This window comes from Martes martes, assembly GCF_963455335.1.
Source record: "Martes martes genome assembly, chromosome: 8".
In the NCBI taxonomy this organism is placed as follows: domain Eukaryota; kingdom Metazoa; phylum Chordata; class Mammalia; order Carnivora; family Mustelidae; genus Martes; species Martes martes.
The window spans coordinates 9,585,908-9,606,303 of NC_137895.1; the positions used below are offsets into that span (position 1 = coordinate 9,585,908).

Below are 20,396 nucleotides of genomic sequence, written 5' to 3' on the forward strand. Positions count from 1 at the left end.
CACACCACCGCTCACTCCCATTCCTTCCGGTTCCTTCCAGTGCCTGGCCCACATGCCCAGCAGGGTTTTGCCTTCCTACTGTAGACTGCGGTGGTGAGGTGGGGAGAGGGGTCTTCTCTGGGACCCCTGGTGTTCCCTGCCCTTACGGATTCTCAGAGGGGGGAACTTCTGCTATCTTCTGAGATCAGAGGAAGTTTTTGCTTCTTTGTTTTTCTGCCGTGTGTGTGTGTGTGTGTGTGTGTGTGTGTGTGTGTGTTTTCTTGGGGAGTTTTTTGATGGGTGTGGAGGGGCGTGAACCCTGTTCCTTCAGGAGGTCGCAGGTGGGGAGTGACAGGCTGGCCCTTGGCTCAAAATCTCCAGTCCCCTGCCCCTAACACTGACCTCTTTTCTTCTGCCCACGCCCACCCCAGCTCCATCGCACAACCTGAGCCCCCCAGAAGTGGATGAAGTCCAGGGCTGCTCCAACGCATGTTGGCTGCGTGACCTTGGACAGCGACCCGACCTCGGTGGGCCTCAGGCTTCTCCTTTCCCCGGTGAGCGTGTCCACCGCCAGGCTTCCCGGCGCCCGAGCTTGTAGCTCGCCAGGCCCTGAGCCCGACACGAGACAAGCTCCCCGCCAGGTAGCAGTCGGCATTACGGGTTCGGGGAGGGGGATGGAGCCCGGGACGGGTGCGGCGGGGGTCCCCCGGGAGTCCCGCCGCGCGGCCACCGGGTCGCCGCGCCCTATCCCCTACCCGCCCCGTGCGGTGCGGGCGGCGGGATCACGCTCTCGGTGGCGCCCCGGCCGCGGCGCCCGGCACGGAACGGGTGCGGGGCTGGGCCAGGGCCGGCCCGGGGGAGCCTGCGGGGCGGGGCCGCCGCGCCCGCTCCCCCTCCCCGCCGCCCGCCGCCTTCTCCTCCTCGCGCCGCCCGGGCTCAGAGCGGCGGCAGCAGCGGCCGCGGCAACAGCTCCCGCTCGGGCTCCGGCTCCCGCTCGGCCCCGTTCGGCCCCGCGCGCCCGGGCCCCGCGCCCCGACCCCGCCGCCGCGCCTGCCGGGGGGCCTCGGGCGCCCCCGCCGCCCGCCTCACGCTGAAGTTCCTGGCCGTGCTGCTGGCCGCGGGCATGCTGGCGTTCCTCGGTGCCGTCATCTGCATCATCGCCAGCGTGCCCCTGGCGGCCAGCCCGGCGCGGGCGCTGCCCGGCGGCGCCGACAACGCCTCGGCCTCCTCGGCCGCCGCCGCCGCCGCGTCCCCGGGCCCGCAGCGCAGTCTGAGCGCGCTGCACGGCGCGGGCGGCTCGGCCGGGCCCCCCGCGCTGCCCGGGGCGCCGGCGGCCAGCGCGCACCCGCTGCCACCCGCGCCCCTCTTCAGCCGCTTCCTCTGCACGCCGCTGGCGGCCGCCTGCCCGTCGGGGGCCGAGCAGGGCGACGCGGCGGCCGGCGAGCGGGAGGAGCTGCTGCTGCTGCAGAGCACGGCCGAGCAGCTGCGCCAGACGGCGCTGCAGCAGGAGGCGCGCATCCGCGCCGACCAGGACACCATCCGCGAGCTCACCGGCAAGCTGGGCCGCTGCGAGAGCGGCCTGCCGCGCGGCCTCCAGGACCCCGGGCCCCGCCGCGACGCCATGGCCGACGGGCCCTGGGACTCGCCGGCGCTCATCCTCCAGCTGGAGGACGCCGTGCGCGCCCTCCGGGACCGCCTGGACCGCATCGAGGTGAGCGCAGCGCGCCGTCGGGCAGCGGCGGGGGGGGGGGGGTGTGCGAGGGGCGGAAAGGGGAGGCCGGCGCCTGCCGTCCGTGAGACACCGGCACGGGGGTGGGGCGCGCGGGGAAGGCTCGTTCCCCTCCCCGCTTCCTCCAGGCTCCTCTGTGCTGAGCCTCAGTTTCCGCATCTGTGAAACGGGCGTCACGGCGTCCGCAAGTAGCGAGGATTTAGTGAAATGTAGGTACGTGAAAATGCTTGGCACGTACTAGGACCTCGTTAGATGTCCGTTTCGTTTGTTTCTTGCAGACACCCCCAAAGCAGCCCCAGTCCCCTTCGCTTCCTAGGGTGGGGGCGGGGAGCTAGGAGGCGCTGTCCGAGGGACTCCGGAAGCTGTTGTCCTGCGAAGAGCAGGGACCAGAGTGTCCCATCAGCCAAATCCCGGTGTCCCTCAGCGCTTCCCATCCCGGTATCCCACTCGCGGCCTCGGACCACAGACCCAAGGGCAGCGGCTTAGATGGAGCTGGCCCAGCCCCCAGTACCTGGAAGGCAGCAGCTCTGGGTGGGGACTGACTGGAGAATAGGGCGTCCGGCGGGTTCCTCCTCCTCCTCCACACACCTTCTTCGGAAGCCCCTGGGTCAGATCAGACACAGGGGGTCTGAGAGGGGACTGAGCACCCCCAGCCATCCATGATTTCCAGATGGCAGCAAAGGGGGTTAGCAACAAAACCGAGTCTGTGGAAAGAGAAGGGGAGAGAGAGAGGTCAAAGCCCCCTTTCATGTTTTCCCCCAGCCTAGCGGAGCTGGCAAAGGCAGAGGGAGGAGAGGCTGGAAGGAAGGAAATGCAGGGACTCCCCCTCCTCGTGGCTCCCTCACATCGAACTCTGGCGTAGACTTGGCCCGTGGGAAAGGTTGGCCATTGAGCGCCATGGCCCCGTGGCCCTCTGGACAGTCTGTGCTGGGGTCAGCACCCACCCCACAGGGGATCCGAGTGTGGCCACGTCATCCCAGTCACCCCTCTCCACTAACCTGTGAGAAATCAGGGCTCAGGGCCCTCCTAGGTGAGTGACAGCGGCAGGAGGAAAGCCCAGGGGGCTCTTCTGCAAGGCTAGCAGCATCCCCTTTTCCTACTTAGTCTCTGGGGCTTTTCTAGGATGAGAGAGCCAAGAGCGGGAAGATAATCAGGGAAACACTGAAATTCAACAGTGCAGGGGAGCCTCAGTTTTCTCACCTGTGAAATGGGAACAATAATAACACCTACCTCATTGAGGTGTTAGGAAGACTGAGAGAGTTAGTCCTTGTGAATGGCCCAGAACAGTGTCGGCAGCCGTGTGTGCTCAGTCAGTGTGAGTGATTGTTACTTTTGTAGTTCAGATATAATATTGCTAGGGGCGCCTGGGTGGCTGAGTGGGTTAAAGCCTCTGCCTTCGGCTCAGGTCATGATCCCAGGGTCCTGGGATCGAGCCCCACATCGGGCTCTCTGCTCAGCAGGAAGCCTGCTTCCTCCTCTCTCTCTCTGCCTGCCTCTCTGCCTACTTGTGATCTCTGTCTGTCAAATAAATAAATAAAATCTTTTTTAAAAAAAATATAATATTGCTAATTTTTAAAGTAGCAGAAATAAAATTGGGAACAAACTCTCCTTTTAAGAAGGAGTGGTTGGTTTTGTTTTTTTTTTTTAAGATTTTGTTTATTTGACAGAGAGAGCATGTGCATATGCAGGGGGAGCGGCAGGCAGGGGGAGAGGAAGAAGAAACTTCCCCACAGAGCAGGGAGCCTGATGCAGGGGCTCTATCCCAGGACCCTGGGATCATGACCTGAGCCAAAGGCAGACGCTTAATGACTGAGCCACCCAGGTGCCCCAGGAAAGAGAATTTATTAACATTAAAAAAAAAAAAAAAGCTGTAGTTCTCAGTAAACTTCCTCTTGCCTGCTGCCCTCACCCCTGCCTCCATACCCAGATGGCCCCCGTGGTTCCTCCCACGTCTGGGGTTGGCAGAGCCGGGCTTGCCCTGGACCTGTTCCCCCAGCACCTGTGCATTTGGCAGGGTGGGCTCCCCTCCAGTTAGCCTGCTGAGGTTGGGGGGTGGGGATCCTGGCGGCTGGGATTTGGCACCAGCTCGGCCTCCCAGGTTGGGAGAGCCCTGGCTTCCCTGCACATACCCCCCGCTGCTTTCTGCGTGCAGTGAACACAAAGGGCGAAGGGCGGGGCTCTGCTGGTCCACCAGGTCTGCCTGCGGAGCCTGGCAGCACCCAGAGCCAGCCCCCGTGGGGCCTTTGGGAAGGGATGGGGTCTGGAACCCAATAGTCCTGCTGTGGGCTCAGCCTACTGATCTCAGTGTAGCCACTGCCTCCTTCCTCCCCTCTCTTTTCATCCAATATCCTCAAAAGGATGTCCCTGGATTCCCAAGATCTGTTTCCTCGCCACTCCTCTCTCTCCCTTTACGCACACTGAGGCACACTGAACGTGCTCTGGGGACGTCACGGAAGTGGATCAGTTGAATAGGAATGATTCAGTCCTTATCTTGCTGAATGCCTTTCCAACATGTGACCCCATCCATCATTCCCTTCTACAGACCTCCATGCCCTTGGCTTCTAGAAACCTCTTACCTGCTCCTTCTTCCTCTCTGCTTCTGTGTCCCCTTTCGGGGTCCTCCTCCTTTAATGGTCATGCCCCGCCTGGCTCTCCTCTCACTTTCCCTGGGTGAACTCAGCCACACCCTGCGGCTTCCAACACCCATGTGCCCCAACCAACTTCGTCCACCGAAGGTTTCTCTCCCGAGTTCCAGACCGATAGATCCAACTGCTTCCTGAGCAACTCCCTCTGGACATCGCACTGGCCCCCTGCCCTCAAGGCGCCCCAACCTGAACTCCGGTCCTCCGCCAACCCCCCTTTCAGGTGTGCTCTGAGAAGCTCCTCCGTTACTCTCCCCCTTCCAGTCGACCTCATCTCTCTGGATGCTTGCCGCATCCTCCTCAGCCCACCAGGCACACTCCTCCACCCTTCTTCCTCCAGGCAGCCCTGGGGATCTTCCTTAAGCCCATCATGGGGCTTCCTTGTGGTGCAAAGTATCCAGCCTGCTCCAGGCTATCATTTCAGAGCTGGCCAGACTCCCAGTTCCTTCTTGCCTCTGTCCAGATTACCCCCAGAGTATCCATACTCATCATCTAGGAGTCTGCTCTGAGGACACCACCTCCCAGAGGCCCTCCCTGATCACACAGTCTTTTTCCTTGTCGCATTCCTGCTCCCATATCCCTGGGCACATCCCTGCCTGTCCCCACTCTGCACATCTCTGCATCACCCTCTCCCTCACTCTGCCGGCCTTCTACCAAAGGGGAGGGAAAGCCACACTGGCCTAGGCCTCCCCCAGAGGCCTCAAATGAGAGCCACGTTTGAGGGCTTAGAAGAAATTGTCTTCCTTCCTGTGTTTTTATTTGTGTTATTGTTGTGGCTGTTCATTGAAAAAAGTCAAAAGGTGTTGGTTGGAGGAGAAATCACATTTCATTCCACCATTGTATCTGTTTTTGCGGCCCCTCTTGGTCCTTTCTACAGAGGCAGACATCGTTCCCCAGTTACTGGTTGCTGGTCATTACCATTTTAATGCCGGCCATAGTACGCTGGAATCTGACTCCGGCTCCATCATCCGTCAATCCTCTGACCATTCTTGTTGCTGGACATGTCGATTGTTCCTAATTCTTTTTCTTCTAGATGCTCATTGCAGGATCAATTTCATGCAGATAATTGTTTGGGTTTTGTTTTTGGGTTTCTTTCTTTCTTTCTTTTTCTTTTTAAGTCTGTTGAATTGTTTCTTTAGGCTGGAGTCCCAGGAGTGGTATTACCGGGTCAGAGGATATTGATCTTTTATGGCTGTGGCCAAGAACCACTTTCCAAAAGGGTTGAACCATCTGTATGGCAACTGGCCATATATGCAAGTTCTGGGGTTCCATTTTTGCACTAATTTAATATATGTGTAAAATGAAACTTTAAGATTGATTTAATCAGCAGTTCTTTGACCAAAACCACATCCCTAACCCAGCCTGGCTAGCTGGTTGCCTACCCCCATCTTGGAGTGGGAAGACGGGGATAAGGAACACTCTGATGATGGTCACAGGGGACCCCAAACTTGATGATGATTACAGCTCACACTCACTGAGCGCTTACCATGTGTCGGGCACTTCTCATTCTCTCATTTAATCCTCATAAACTCTCCATGAAGGAGGTAACAATTTTCCTCCCCATTGTACAGACGGAAAAAAACCCAACATTCAGAGGGGTTAAGCAATTGGCCCAAGGTCACACAACAGTGGGGCTTGGATTTGACCCTGTCAATGACCCTGAGCCATTTCTGCATCAGCGCACCCAGAGCAAGAGTGAGGAGGGCCAGTCCTCAAAGACTTGTCCTGCCGGCTGGCAAGGTCCTCAGAAGGCTCACGTGGGAGCTTTGCTGAAAATAGATAACAATAAGTCATATTTATTAGCTCATCAGTCTTCAGCCCTGGGAAGTGGGCTCTGTGTGTCCCCATCTTACAGATAAGGACATAGAAGGCCAGAGACTCTAGAGGAACCGGAGCCAGGCCTACCACCCCATCCCTCCGACCCCCGGGCTTCGGTTTCCACTCCCTAAAATGATACGGTGGGCCAAACGTTCCCTAGACACCTTCCAGCTCTAAATGGTCTCTGAGGTAGGCTGGCTGGTGGCGTCAAGTGAAGTTCCTGTGATTTGAAGCTCTTCTCCTCCCTTGACTTTTTTTTCATTTTCTTATCTGTAAAATGGGTGCAAGGAGGGGCTGGATTTGGTCCTGGCCCTTTAGGCTCTAAACTGGGAGTTCTTGGGCAGATGTGTCCTGCTTAGGAATTGTGCGTGTGGGGAGGGGCGGGGTTTTGTGGGGGGGGGGCGCCAGACCCCCAGCCACCCACTCCCATGCCTCTGGTTTCTGAGGGACATCTGCAGACCGACGCAGTGGCGTAGAGAATCTCCTGGTGCCTTTTCTAAAGTCTGTTGGTTGCTTTTGCTTTCCTCTTTCACTGCTGCCCATGCTGGCAGCTTCTGCTCGGCGGAGACTGGTTCCCCTCACCCTGCCTTTCTGGCCGTGAAGTGGGCCGGCAGGGGTGCAGCGAGAGAGATTCTGCCCGTTGAGGATGTGGAACCGCAGTGCCCGGCAGCCACCTACAGACCCCGGCGGCCCCCCTTCCTGTGGCCGGCCTCCCCCCACCTCAGCGCGGAACCCTCGTCCTTCGAAGCCCTTAACCCCCCACTCCTGCCGGCGTGACACCTTTGCTCTTAGCAGGAAACCTGGTGTTTCAAACCCCGGCTCTACCACCTGCTGCCTGTGACCTCAAAAAAATTCCTTCTCTCTGATCCTTGGCTTCCCCATCTGTGAGATGGGGGTGGGGGCCGGACCCCAGGAGGGGCCCTCTTGTGCTGTCATCCTGGGCCCTTTCCCCGGCAGCCCTTCTCCCAAGAGAGGAGGCCATCCTGCCCTTCTAAGCCTGCTTGGGAGAACGCGGGGCCCTTTTGGAAGTATATCTTACATTCCAGACATGTAAGAACTCATAGATCGTACATATGAAACACACAAATCTTGTGTACACCTCAGTGAAAACTCGCGTATGACTACATCCATGAGAACGCCACCTGGATTGAGAAGAGGACATTTTCAGTGCCCCCAAAGTCTCCTTTGTGACCCTTAAAATCCCTCCTTCCCCAGAGGTACCACTCCCCCGGCTTCTGTCACCGAAGATGTGGTCTGTCTGGGTTTGAACTTCATACGAGCGTTCTCAGATGGCCACATCCTGCTGTGTCTGACGTTTTGTTATATGTTATGTCTGACATGGGATCGCCGAGCCTGTGTCAGTGGTGTGTTATTTTTTCCACGCCGCATAGTGTTTCGACATATGGATATGCCTCAGTTTACTTACCCTTTCTCTATGGATGGACATTTGGGGTGTTTCTGGCTTGGCGTTATGACAAATAAGGCTGCCGTGAACATTCCTGTGACATCTTTCGGTGGCGATAAGCCCTCATTTCTCCTGGCTGCATCCCCAGGAGTGGGTGTCTGGGTCCCGGGAGAGACATTTATTTAACGTGAGGAGGTGATGCCAAACACTTTTCCAAAGTGGCAGTAAGCGTCGACATGCCCACCTGTGCGTGAAGCTTGCCAGCCTTGGTATGGTTATTTTTAAAACCCTCCCCGTTTTGGTGGGCGTGTAGTGAACTCACTGGGGTTTTAATTTGTATATCTCTGATGACTCATGATATGGAGCAGCTTTTCTTATGTTTATTGGCCATTTTGTGAAGTCCTTGACTGTGGGAGGTGGAAAGAGGTCAGGGGTTGGTGTTCCTCACCAAGGGGAAATGTGGTGGGGTTTCCCGGAGACAGTCTTGGGCCCATGGTCCCCACAGAACTCTGGGGACAGGGGCTGAGACAACCAAAGAAAGTGGAAGCACTTATGTGCCCCCACATGCCCCTCATTTGACTCCAGGGGAAGCTGACGCTCAGAGACGCTAAGTAACTTGCCTGAGGTCACACAGCACAGCAGAAGCTGAGCTCAGGGCATAGCCAGGATTTTTTGTCAAAATGGGCTGCAGGTAGGGGAGATTCCGAGTTTTTGCTGCAGAATTTTGGCCAGAGCCCAGAAGTATGCGGGCAAGCTGGACCTGAGAGGGAATTCTGTGGCCACCTCAGTGAGGCAGCTCGACAGAGAGTACTTGAAGGGAGAGGCGTTGGGGGTGTCCTGTCACTTACTCTGGGGCCTCTGAGCCCAGGAGGGTGGAAGGACAGATGCTCAGAGAGTCTTCTCCTGGCCTCATCGCTCACGGAGCACCCTGACCTGTCACACACACCATCCCCCCCTTCGCCTCCCACCCCCCACCCCCACCTCTGCTACACAGAGACCCATCTGTCTACTTTTGGTTACAGCTGCAAATCAGCCTTGGGGGCCCAGAGACAAAGATCAGTCTGGCCTCCGCAGCCTGCTCTCCTGACCCCCCACCGGGGTGGGATGGAGACACGGGGCCTGCTGGGCCAGCCCCCAGGGAGAAAAGGTCCCTCTGAGAGGCCTGCCCGGACTCACCCTGACCCCTGCTGCCCCACAGAGCCCACGCCTCCGTGAAGGCATGTGTGTGCTGTCCCCGCAGCCAGTCAGCCTTCCCGTCCAGCAGCGGAGAGCACGGTCTGGGGCGGGCACCCGCCTCACTCCAGGTGCTGGAGCCACAGCACCCGGCACCCGGCGCCCTAGAAGAGACAGCAGGACTGAGAGCGCCCTCTGTGCCAGCCTGTTCTAGGGGCCTTACAGTTGAGTCCCAAGAACCACGGGGCTGTTACTGTCCCCATATGGCAGGTGAGGAAACGGAGGCTCAGAGGAAACAGAGGCAGGTTAATCTGGCCCGGGTCCCTGCCCGCTGGGCAGCTGACTCCAGGGCCCACCACCGCACAGGTACGGCTCTCTGTGCCCTCCTGCCCCTCCGCAGACGCGAACACTCCTCCTGGTCAAACCCACTGATTAGCCACATCTCGTACACCAGCTGTCACACACATTCTTCATCCGGTCATTAATTGTATTCCAAAACGTAGAGACGATGATTATCTCCATTTTACAGTTGAGGAAATCGGCGGTCCTGGGAGTTGAGCAGTTGGCCCAGGGCCACAGACCTAGGAAGTGGGGTCCTGGAAAGGACGCTGGCCTGTCTGATGCGAGAGTTGTGCCTGACTTCGAGACATAGAGTTGTCACAGCCTGTGTGGACACGCGGATGGATGAGTGAGGGAGGGACCAAGGGAAGGAAGACTTTGCAGGCCCCACAGAAACCCTCTTTCCTCTCTCTTTGGAGCATCTTAGATCAGGGCTCGGGAAAGCTGCCATCTGGAGGGGGAGTGGGCTTTGGCCAGGGAAGGAGCAGCGGGAGCAGGAAGCGTGTTCTTAGCAGAAGGAACAGCATATATGGAGCCCCTGGGGTGGGAAGGGAGCCGGGGGAGGGGCATTTGGGGACTTTAAGTGGGAAGCTTCAAAGTGTAGCCTGCAAGGGTGGGTAGTGAGGGCTGAGATCAGAGGGGCTGGGACTTGATGGGTGGGGGAGGGGAGCTATTGGAGGATTTGAAGCAGCTAGGCCACTGGCTTCCACGTGGAGAAGGGTCAGTGCAGGGTCCGGGTGACCAGGGCCTGGACTAGGGAAGCCCGAAGAGCCAAGTGAGGCTACCATTAAGATTCAGGGTTTGCTTCTACCCTCAGAGACTCTGCTTTTGGAATTTTCCCTGGTTTTTTTTTTTTTTTTAAGATTTTATTTATTTGACAGAGAGATCCCAAGTAGGCAGAGAGACAGGCAGAGAGAGAGGAAGGGAAGCAGGCTCCCTGCTGAGTAGAGAGCCTGATGCAGGGCTCGATCCCATGGGACCATGACCTGAGGGGAAGGCAGAGGCTTTAACCCAATGAGCCACCCAGGCACCCCTCCCTGTGGTTTTGTTTTTTTTTAAAACAAAGTCATTGCAGAGTATCTGAGACATACACAAAGGAATAAAGAATGCCATCCAGGCGGAGACCCAAACTCAAGAAGCAGAATGTTTGCAGCCAGCTCGTGCCCCTCAGGGCCTCTCAGCTCCCAGCCCCAGACCACCCACCCCCAAGAGAGGGTCCCCACTGTCCCGAATTTGTATTCATCTCTCCCCGGGTGTTTGTTCCTGCTTTTTACAAATACATGATTTGGTTTTGAATCTGCAACTTCATACGAATGGTCTCTAACTGTTCTTCTGTAACTTGCTTTTTCTCCCAACGTAATGATTAAACAAAAGATTTATGGCTGGAGTTGGAGAAGGATGGGCCCCTTCAAGAACTATTTAAGTAGTAGTAATAATAACTGACACAGCGCTTCTCCCCACACACCGCCCCCCCCCCCCGCCGTGCCCGCTCTGCCCTCAGGGCGTTATGACTCCCTCACTTCTCACTTCTCACTTCACACCCTCACTTCTCAAGGTGCACTGAGATGCTATTGCTTTTTGCTGGGGAAACTGAGGCACGCCACCTTATGCAAGGTCACTAGGGGGGGGGAGCCCAGCCGTGAGTCCAGCAGATCCACACTGGACTGGGGGTGATCAGATGGGGAGGTGAGGAGACCGCCCCCACAGTGCCTCCGGAAAGCCTCTCCTCCTCTGCCCTGCATGCTGCCCCTGGAACAGGGCCCTGCACAGCCCGGGCAGGGGTGAGCTGTGCACAGGGCCCCAGCACCCTCCCTCTGCTCCCCGAAGGAAAGGAGCAGACCCCACCTGGGGATGAGGTGGTTGGGTCCTCCCCACATCCTCCCAGCCTCAAAGCCACCTGCCTAGGCAGGTCCCTCCTTTCTGGGTCCCTCTATGAGGCCACCCCCCCCCCACCGCGGTCTGACAGCCTGTGGGACCCTCCCAGCCTTTTCGTGACCACTGGAACCTCTTCCACGGGGCCCCCAGGCAGGCAGGGCAGCCAGCACTGTGCCCACTTGGCCAACTGGGACCCACAAAGTGAGGGAGGACTGAGGAATGGAAACAGCTTCTGGAACCAGAAGGGCCCGGGCTGGGGTTCCTGAAACTTCAGCTCACTGTCTCAGTTCCCTCATCTGTAAAGTGGGCCTCCTCACTTCCCCAGATGGTCGAGAGGGGTTGTGAAATGTGCGCACAGGCTTCCCCGGTGCAGGACCTGGCACACAGTACGTGACGATGAGGACAGCTGCCACTGTCACATTCTTATCACCGAGTGCTAATGAGCCCAGCATGTTGGCGCTGCTCTGGGCTGGAGCCCCGGGCTCTGGCTTGGGGCCCGTATACTTACGCTGAACCCCACCCAAACTCCCAGCGCAACAGTCTGTGGGTTCAGAGCCCCCCTTTCCCCGCCACGTCGGGACCTGAGTGGGGGTGACAGCATCATCATCCCTCCCCCCATCTTGGGCTAGGGGCCCAGTTGGCATCTGCCAGGAGCCCACGCGGCCCAGCCTGCACCCGCAGCAGATGGGAAAGTGGGGGGAGTCATGCTCTTCTGATTCAGACACTGGGGTGGGGAGGGGGCTGCACACGATCTGGAGGGCCCACCTCCTCCCTGGCCTTCCTGCCAGCGGCACGGCTAGGGACTCTGACAAAAGGACAGCTTGCACGCCCGCCTCCCTCAGCCTGAACGGCTCCTCCTCGCCGCGGCATCTGTGTAAATAGCACTAGATGTCCTGTTCCTCCTCTGAGGAAGGACAACGCTTTGCCCAAGAGCTCCAAGGGTGTCAGCTTTGCCCAGCCCCGTTACTGTAGGAAGTTCAAAAGGACTTCTGCCTCAGTTCCCTGCTCTGTGAAATGGGGGCACTGAGAGTAGCAACCAAAATGAGCGGCTGTGAGGACTGGTGAGTAGATACAAGTGCAGTGCCAAGCACAGGCCTGGCACACTGTCTCATTCAGACGTGTGGCCCTCCTGCCAAGCTTGGCACCATGGAAAGAGGGAAACTGAGGCTCAAGGGTGCCAGAGCCCAGGAGACCCAGCCGTGGCCCCACTGGCACCGAGACAGGGTGCTCTCTAGGAGCTAACTGCCTCAGCCCAAGATTTCCTGAAGTTCAGCCACTTTAAATGCAGTGGCTGCCCCGCCCTGACACTCCCTGGGCTTTTATGGCCAGTGGAAGTTTCTGGAAGTAGCTGGCTCTTCACTCACTGATGTACTTAAGGCTCACAGTTTGCATTTGGCTTTAGTACAGTCCAGGAGGGCCCCTTACTTCCACTCGTCCATCCTTACATCTGTCCTGGGGATGGACGGAGGGGGGCCCGTTGTCCCTATTTCACAGAAGAGGAAACTGAGGCTTTGCATTTAGTCAGCCCCAGAGTTAGGACTCGTAGGCACCCAGGGAGTTAGAAGGAGCCCTCCAGACAGGGTATCGGAGGTTAGTGTAAGGGGTGGGGCTGGAGGTGCTCATCGGTCCGTGACCCACGGACTTGGCCTGCACCCCATCCCCGGGGGCCGAGCACGGATGGGCAGCTGTGCCCTCTTACGCAGGATGTGATGGGGGATAAAGGTGACCCCCTATAGGGGTACCTGGATGGCTCATTTGGTTAAGGGTCCAATTCTTGGCTTTAGCTCAGGTCGTGATCTCAGAGTCATGAGATCAAGCCCTGCATCAGGCTCCATGCTTAGTGGGGAGTCTGCCGGAGATTCTCTCTCCCTTTCCCTTGGCCCCTCCCGCTCATGCCCTCTCTCTCATTCTCTCTCTCTCCAAATAAATAAATAAATGCTTAAAAAAAAAACAAAACAAAACAGAAAAAGGCGGCCCACTGTGGTCCAGCTTTGGCCTGGGCTCTTGTCCTGCACACCACCATTTAATCCTGACCCCAGGTCTGCAAAATAGGCATTCCAAGCCCTCTGTAGATGAGGAAAAATGACACCAGAGAAGTCACCCCCCCTGCTCCCACTCCCGAGGTGGGGTATCAGTCCCTCCAACTCCCCAGCCTGAGGTCGAAGCAGCTTCTCTCAGGCGCTGGCATTCCCACCCCTCCTTCCGGCACTTTGAGGCAGGACACGCATTTTTCCCCTCCTCGCAAGGCTAGAAACCAGGCACGTGGAGGCGAAGGCATCTGCCCAGTCTCACCCAGCAAAGGACCAGCAGGGCCAGGGCTGGGCCAGTGAGGCTGGGGAGGGGTCTCCTGTACTCACCCCAAGCCGAGGGGCCATCCCCGCGAGGCACGGGGCAGTCGGGAAATGTTAGGTCGTGCTTACAACACTCTGCCCGGGGCAGTAATTGCAATAACCAGGCTCTGTTCATTGGCATTGACTACTTGACCATCCCCCAACCCTTCTACATAGGTACAGTTGTCCCTGTTGCATGTGAGGAAGCAGGTTCAGAGAGCTGGAGGCATGCACCCGGGGTCACATAGCAGATTGATTCTGGAGCTGGATTTGAGCCCTGGTTTGTCTGAATAAGAGCCCATGACCTTAACCTCCTGCTGCTCTGGAGTGGGCACACCACCGCAGCCCTATTCCAGAAGCCCCTGGTTCATGCCCCTGCATCTGCCTAGTGCCCCCACGGAACCTTGCCCCATCTCAGAGAAGCCTGGCGAGTGAACGAGTGAAGACTAAGACAGCCCGCCCATTCAAGGACCCATCAGGATACAGGCTGTCAGTTATGAGAGCCACTCCGCAATGGCTCTCAACCCTGACTGCAGGGTGAGAACCACCCAGGGGAGCTTCTCTAGCTCCCCACCTCCAGCCCCCCGCCACCCTAACCATAGGCAGAGATGTTCTTGAGGGCAGAGCCAGCCTGCTTTCAGCTTACCATCAGGCACCGGCCCCGGAAAGAACCTGTTCTTTCGTTGAACAGGTATTGCCTGAGTTTGGTATCGCCGTCCCCATTTTGCACTTGGGGAAGCTGAGGCTCACCTGGCATCACTCAGCAGGGGGGGCGGTGGGCATCTCTGAGCCCTGTGTCTCTTTCCTTCCGCCGTCCAAGTGACCTCGCATGCCCTTTCTTCTGCCCTGTAAGCAGCAGGAGCTCCCAGCCCGTGTGAACTTCTCAACCGCCCCAGCCCCTGCACCCGCGGTGCCCACCGCCCTGCACTCCAAGATGGATGAACTGGAGGGGCAGCTGCTGGCCAAGGTGCTGGCCCTGGAGAAGGAGCGTGTGGCTCTCAGTCACAGCAGCCAGCGGCAGCGGCAGGAAGTGGAGAAGGAGCTGGACGCCCTGCAGGACCGCGTGGCCGGACTGGAACATGGTGGGTCTGGGGCCCCGCAGAGGGCACAGCAGGTGGGGCCTTGGTTCCCAGATGGGTCCCCAAGGTCTCAGATTCACTTGAGAATATTTCTATGCTCTCCAGAGGCTAAAGCTAGATGGCGAAGAGGCTGCGAAACCCAAAAAGGAGGGCATTAACGGAGAATATCATTATTTTTCTTAACTGTTAGCATTTTCTAGCCCTTACGTTCTGGGAGTGGGCTAAGGACTTGACACGTCAGCTGGTTTAATCTTCACAAACCACATGGGGGTGATACTGTTATTGTCCCTATTTTACAGATGAGAAACTGAGGCTCAGAGAGGGCAAGTGACTTGCCCAGCATCACACAGCCAGTGAGTAGTGGATCTGGACCTCAAGCCAGGTCTGAGGTTTGGACTTTACCAAAGTCCATGCATTTAACCGCCCCACAAAGTTGCACCTTCAGTGAATCAGAATTTTGGTACTTGCTTAGCACCTGGGCCTGGCATTGCCAGGAGTCCGAGAAATGTGCTATCATGGACAATGCTCAGGTCTGAGCCTCAGGAGACCTGGCCCCTGGCTCCACAGCTGTCACTGGCTTGCTCTGTGACTTCGGAATTTTGCTTCCTCTCCCGAGGCCTCATTTTTCTCATCTGAAATATGGGGATCTAGGACCCCTGTGCTCCCAGGGACCTTTTGTCTTTGAAACCTTGGGAGGACCACCCTTAAGAGGCTTACAGACAAGTTAGGGATACTGGGGGAATCATGAGTCATTATCAGGGACTGGCTTTGATGTGGGACGTGAGTTCAGGAGTAGGAAATCCAAGAGGCTTCCTGAAGGAGGCGGGCCTCAGGCTAGTTGCTGAAGGCAGAGGGAGAGTCAGTTTTGGAGTAGAGGGGCCAGAGCAGGGGCACAGCTGAAGGTGAGGCACAGCCCAGTGGGTTTCAGGTTCAGCATCCTGGCTGGAGCACAAAGACAAGAAAGGTGAACTTATCCCTCCTTGGTCCTGCCACCGGCCCCTCTGTACTGGATCTTCTAAGGGATTGAGGGACATGCCCCCTCCAGAGGCTTCAGGGCAGGGAGGAGGCAGACAACTAGGCTGGATGTCTGTGTGCCTATGGGCAGGTTGTGTCCCTTCTTGGGATTCGACTTCCTCATCTATGAAATGGGTTGCAAGGGGCACTGAGTCCCTTCCTCTCTTCCCATGTTGCTTTAGCACATCAGCCTTCACTCCTAGCCCCAACCAAACCTGGGAACCCGGGTCCACCAGCCCCTAACCCCTTAACACCAGCCCTCAACAACCAGCTAGAGAAGGGGACCTCCTACCTGGAGGTGGGTGTGGTAGGTGTTACCCCCTGCCCAAGGATCTTGTTTGCATGCCAGCTCTGCCACTGACCAGCTGTGTGGCCTTGAGAAGATGACTTAATCTCTGTGCCAAGGCTTCCTCATCTGTGAAATGAGGATTATAATAGTGGCTACCTCCTAGGGTTGTCACAAGAATGAAGGAGATCATGGATACAAAAGCACTTACCGCAGTGCCTGCCAGGTGGAAGGCTCTGCACAGTGCTTGTTAAATAATGAGGCAAAGAACTCAGAAAAATGGCCATTGCCATGGCTCATGTTTGTTGAGCATTTACTATGGGCTGGGTCCTTTACATAGTTTGTCCCTCTCAGCCCTCACACAAGCCTGGGAGGGAGGAAATCTTATTTATGTCACTTGACTGAGCAAACTGGGGCTGGAGCGGTGATGTTGAACTTGTGGAAGTTCATGTGGCTAGAAAGTGTGGAGGCAGGATTCGAACTCAGGACATCCCAGGTCCAGAGCCCTTGTGCTTTAACCACACCTGTCAACACAGAGGCAGGGTAGAGAGGGCTGTGAAGGCACCTGGCACATGACAGCTGCCCAGGGACTGACTAGGAGCCTTCATCGTAGAGTCTGCCTTGCCCCCCAATCATTGTCCACTGACCCCCACCATGTCCGCCTTGCCCACCACCCTCAGGGTCCTCGGCCTACAGCCCCCCAGATGCCTTCAAGATCAGCATCCCCATCCGCAACAACTACATGTACGCCCGTGTACGGAAGGCACTACCCGAGCTCTATGCCTTTACCGTCTGCATGTGGCTGCGCTCCAGGTCAGACGGCAGTGGCCAGGGCACGCCCTTCTCCTACTCGGTGCCTGGGCAGGCCAATGAGATTGTGCTGCTGGAGGCGGGCCAGGACCCCATGGAACTGCTGATCAATGATAAGGTGAGTGGAGGCTGGGCGGAGTGGGCAGAAAGTTGTGGGGAGGGTTACCCTTCCAGGAGCCCCTGCACTGGGCTGGGTCCCAAGCATGTGGGCCCTTTCCATTCTCCTGCTTGGCAGCGTCAGCACACGGGAAATGCCTACTGAGTGCCAGCCTGGGTTCTGGGGATACAAAGACAAACCAGACCTGGGCCTGGCTGAAGAGGGGCTTGTAGCCAAGAGAGGCTGTCAGTGATGGCCTTTCCATTTACCGAGGAAGCTCGTGGCCCTTCTCCAGTGACCCAGCTGTGTGAGCAGGGCTAGAAGGGTCTGTTCCAGGGCTCTGCTCATTCTCCCGGACAAGAAGAGAAGAGAATGAGGCCCAGGGACCTACCTAGGGAGGGAGTGCTGGTGGACTCCTCGCCCCCCTCCTCTCCTGCGGCCAACCCCTCTGCCCCTTCCATCACCCGGAAAGTAGAATGGTGCCACGGTCAGGCCTGAATACTGGATTCGAACCCCAGTTCTGCTGCTTACCTACTGTGTGACCTTAGACTGGTCATTTATCCTTCCTTTGTCTCAGTTCCCTATCTGCCAAGAAGGAAAAATAATAGTCTCTGCCTCATGGGGTCGTGGTGAGAAGTGACTTACATACATGTAAAGGGCTTTGAGCAAGCCTGGCATTTAGCAAGCTTGATACATGTGAGCCGGTATCATTCCAGGCTTTCCCTGTAAGGTAAATTACATTCCAGTAAGCACTTTACCCACATTATCACTCTTGACCCTCCCAATAGCACGGGGAGGTAGGCAGCCTTATTGTCACTGTTTTGCACATGGAGAAGCTGAGGCTCAGAGAGAGCAAAAATGCACCCAGGCCACACAGCTGGCGAAGGGCCAGTGATATGGTTCACGGTCTTGGGCTGCAGAAACCTCCTCTTCACCTCTTCACTGTTCTGGCCTTGGGCACCCATCTTCCCCAGCCCCACAGCCCTCCCTGGGCCTGTCCACAGATCAGGACTAGGACGTGGGGGAAGTGGCGTGGGAGGGGCATGTGATTGAGCAGGAGAAGAGGGAGTATCTGATCATCCTCACTCTCCCCAGTATCCTCCTCTACCTGCCATATTGCTTTGGGATTTGCAGGCATGGTGGTCTCTACACCACATATCACACCCACTCATGACCAGCCCGCAGCCACGTAGAGCTGCTAGGAAGTGGCTGTCCCCCATCAGAAGCCAGCTCAGCAGGTGTCTTTCATGGGTGTCCTGAAGGAGAAGGAGGTAGAAGATGGGCCCAGGGGACAGTGAGTTTCTCTTGTAGCCCAGTAGGTCCTAAGAAGACTGGAGTAGCTGAACTACATCTAGATCCTGCTGCCATGTCCCCTTCACTCACCCCCTGGCTGCCATCCTTGGCCCTGCCCAAGCTCCGCACTCCGCTCTCCGTGGAAAGGATTCAGCACCCTGGACAGGGCCAACAATGGCCCCGTTCCACAAACCTCTAGCATCTTTTTAACGTCGGCCTCCCAGGGGCGCCTGGGTGGCTCGGTGGGTTAAAGTCGGCCTCCCAGATTACTCAGTTCCCCTTTTATTCCAGCCTCTCAGCTTTTGCTCCCGCTGTGTCCCCACCTTGCCTTGACTTGCAATGGAGCAGTCAGATCCATTGTCCTTCCCCATGTGTTTGAATACCACGTCTGCAGTCCCACACCTGCCTCCTCCTCCGGACCTCCCAAATGGCCCCAGGTTATTTTGCCTTATGACATCGTCCCTGAAGTTCTTCCCTCCCCTGCAGACTCAGCTCATTTATAGCTAGGGCCAGATCCACATCCCCAGTGTCCAGAACAAGCCTGGCACTAAGTAGACCTCAGAGAATGTTGTATTAAAGCGCGATCTCACAGAACTTAGGAGATGAAAGAGCCCTTCGGGAGTCCCAAATCCACAGGCAGCAAGTACCTTTCATCTCACAGGCCAACGCTAATCAATCACCAGCGGCTTCCAGAGCACTGTGGTAGGAAAGATCCCAGGGCTGAGCCTGGGTTCGTGACTGGTTAGCCGTGCCCGCCTTGGGTGGACGAGGCAGAGGTGGCTACATATTTTCCACCCTTTGCTTGACTTTTGCGTCCTTTGCATGAGGAACTGAGACACAGGGAAGAAGGAGCAGCCTTCCCAAGGTCCTGCAGGAGGTTGGGTGACAGAGCCAGAGCTGGGTGCCAGTGCCCAGGCTCTGAGTCCGAGGTTGCTAGGACTCCCTGAGTCCAGCCATGTGCCAGGCACTCTGTGAGGTGTTCAGAGGCCATGAGATGTGACTCCCACCCCACATGAACTGACAGGCCTGTGAGGGGGCAAATAAGGTACCTGGAAACACCCAAAAACCAATATTGACTAGTCCCTTGCGATCGGAGAGAAGCTGCCCGGTTAAGTTGTGGGGAAAGAGGAAAAAGTGGTCAGAAAGGCACAGGGTTGAGAGGAAGGGGAGGATCAAGCCTTGGCTCAGTCCCTGGAAAGGACACGGGTCTCCTGATCCCCACCCCACTGGTCCAGCCTCGAGACTTGTGGCACCTCTGACCTGGGGTTGTGGGACCTATGTCCAGGTGGCCCAGCTGCCTCTGAGCCTGAAGGACAATGGCTGGCATCACATCTGTGTCGCCTGGACCACGAGGGATGGCCTGTGGTCTGCCTACCAGGACGGGGAGCTGCAGGGCTCTGGTGAGAACTTGGCCGCCTGGCACCCCATCAAGCCTCACGGGATCCTCATCCTGGGCCAGGAGCAGGTAAGCTTCAGGGTGGTGTGAGGGCTTGAGGCCTGAGTAGATGTCACACTCACCCAGGGCTCCTGAGAAGGAGGGGTTAGGTAGAGGGACCCTAGAAGCACAGCAATGATCACTCAGTCTGACCCAGCCATTCTGCAGATGGGCAAACTGAGACTCAGAATGAGCAGTGACCTGTCCAAAGGGCTGGAACCTCGGGGACAGAGCTGGAGGCTTGGGGCGGGGCTAGAACTTCAGGGGCGGGACTTCAGCGGGACCTGGAGCCTGATTGAGTCTGTCTGCCTGTCTTTTCCGATGGCTCACTCCATGTCTCTCTTCTCTCTCCTTTCTCTGCTGCTCTCTTGGCCCAGGATACCCTGGGTGGCCGGTTTGATGCCACCCAGGCCTTCGTGGGTGACATCGCCCAGTTTAACCTGTGGGACCACGCCCTGACACCTGCCCAAGTCCTGGGCATTGCCAACTGTACCGGGCCACTGCTGGGCAACGTCCTCCCCTGGGAAGACAAGCTGGTGGAGGCCTTCGGGGGTGCAAAAAAGGCCACCTTTGATGTCTGCAAGGGGAGGGCCAAAGCATGAGGGGCTGCCTCATCCAGGGTCCCTCCCTTGCCTGCCAGGGGACCTTACGGTGGGGGCACACATTCCCTCCTCAGTCTACCCACACACTGGCCTCCCCTCCCGCCCCTCTCCTGGCCATGCCACCTGTTTCCCCACCTATACCCACACCTCCAGAATGCCCTGCCCTGCAGCACCTGTCCCCTAACCCCACTTGGATGGGGACAAGCAGCTCAAGCCAACAGGCCAAGCCTGGGGTGAGTCCAGGGCCTGGTGGGGGGTGGTAGCAGAGGCCCCCCAGCACCGCCCACCCTCTCAGCATTACACTGGGGCTCTCTTTTACCCCCACCCACGCTGGCCCATCAGCCACGTCTGATTCCACTGATCTCAACAGCATGTCCCACGGGGTCGTGTGTGAGGGAAGGACCCACTATCTCAGCGGCAGGCTTGGCTGTCTGCCCTCTTGTCCCCCATGCAACAGGCCTGGCCCCTTCCCCTTCAGGGCCACAACAGA

General features: G+C 57.5%; 1 protein-coding gene across 1 annotated transcript; it reads left to right on the forward strand.

Moving 5' to 3' along the window:
- Positions 1 to 1,078: 1,078 nt before the first annotated feature.
- Positions 1,079 to 19,906, forward strand: NPTXR (neuronal pentraxin receptor; the record flags this gene model as incomplete). The annotated part of the gene is made up of 5 exons (XM_080811174.1): positions 1,079 to 1,690; positions 14,147 to 14,372; positions 16,350 to 16,597; positions 19,155 to 19,334; positions 19,682 to 19,906. Exons 1-5 carry the CDS (start codon positions 1,103 to 1,105, stop codon positions 19,904 to 19,906), a joined length of 1,467 nt encoding a protein of 488 aa, XP_080667300.1. The 5' UTR covers positions 1,079 to 1,102.
- Positions 19,907 to 20,396: the final 490 nt, after the last annotated feature.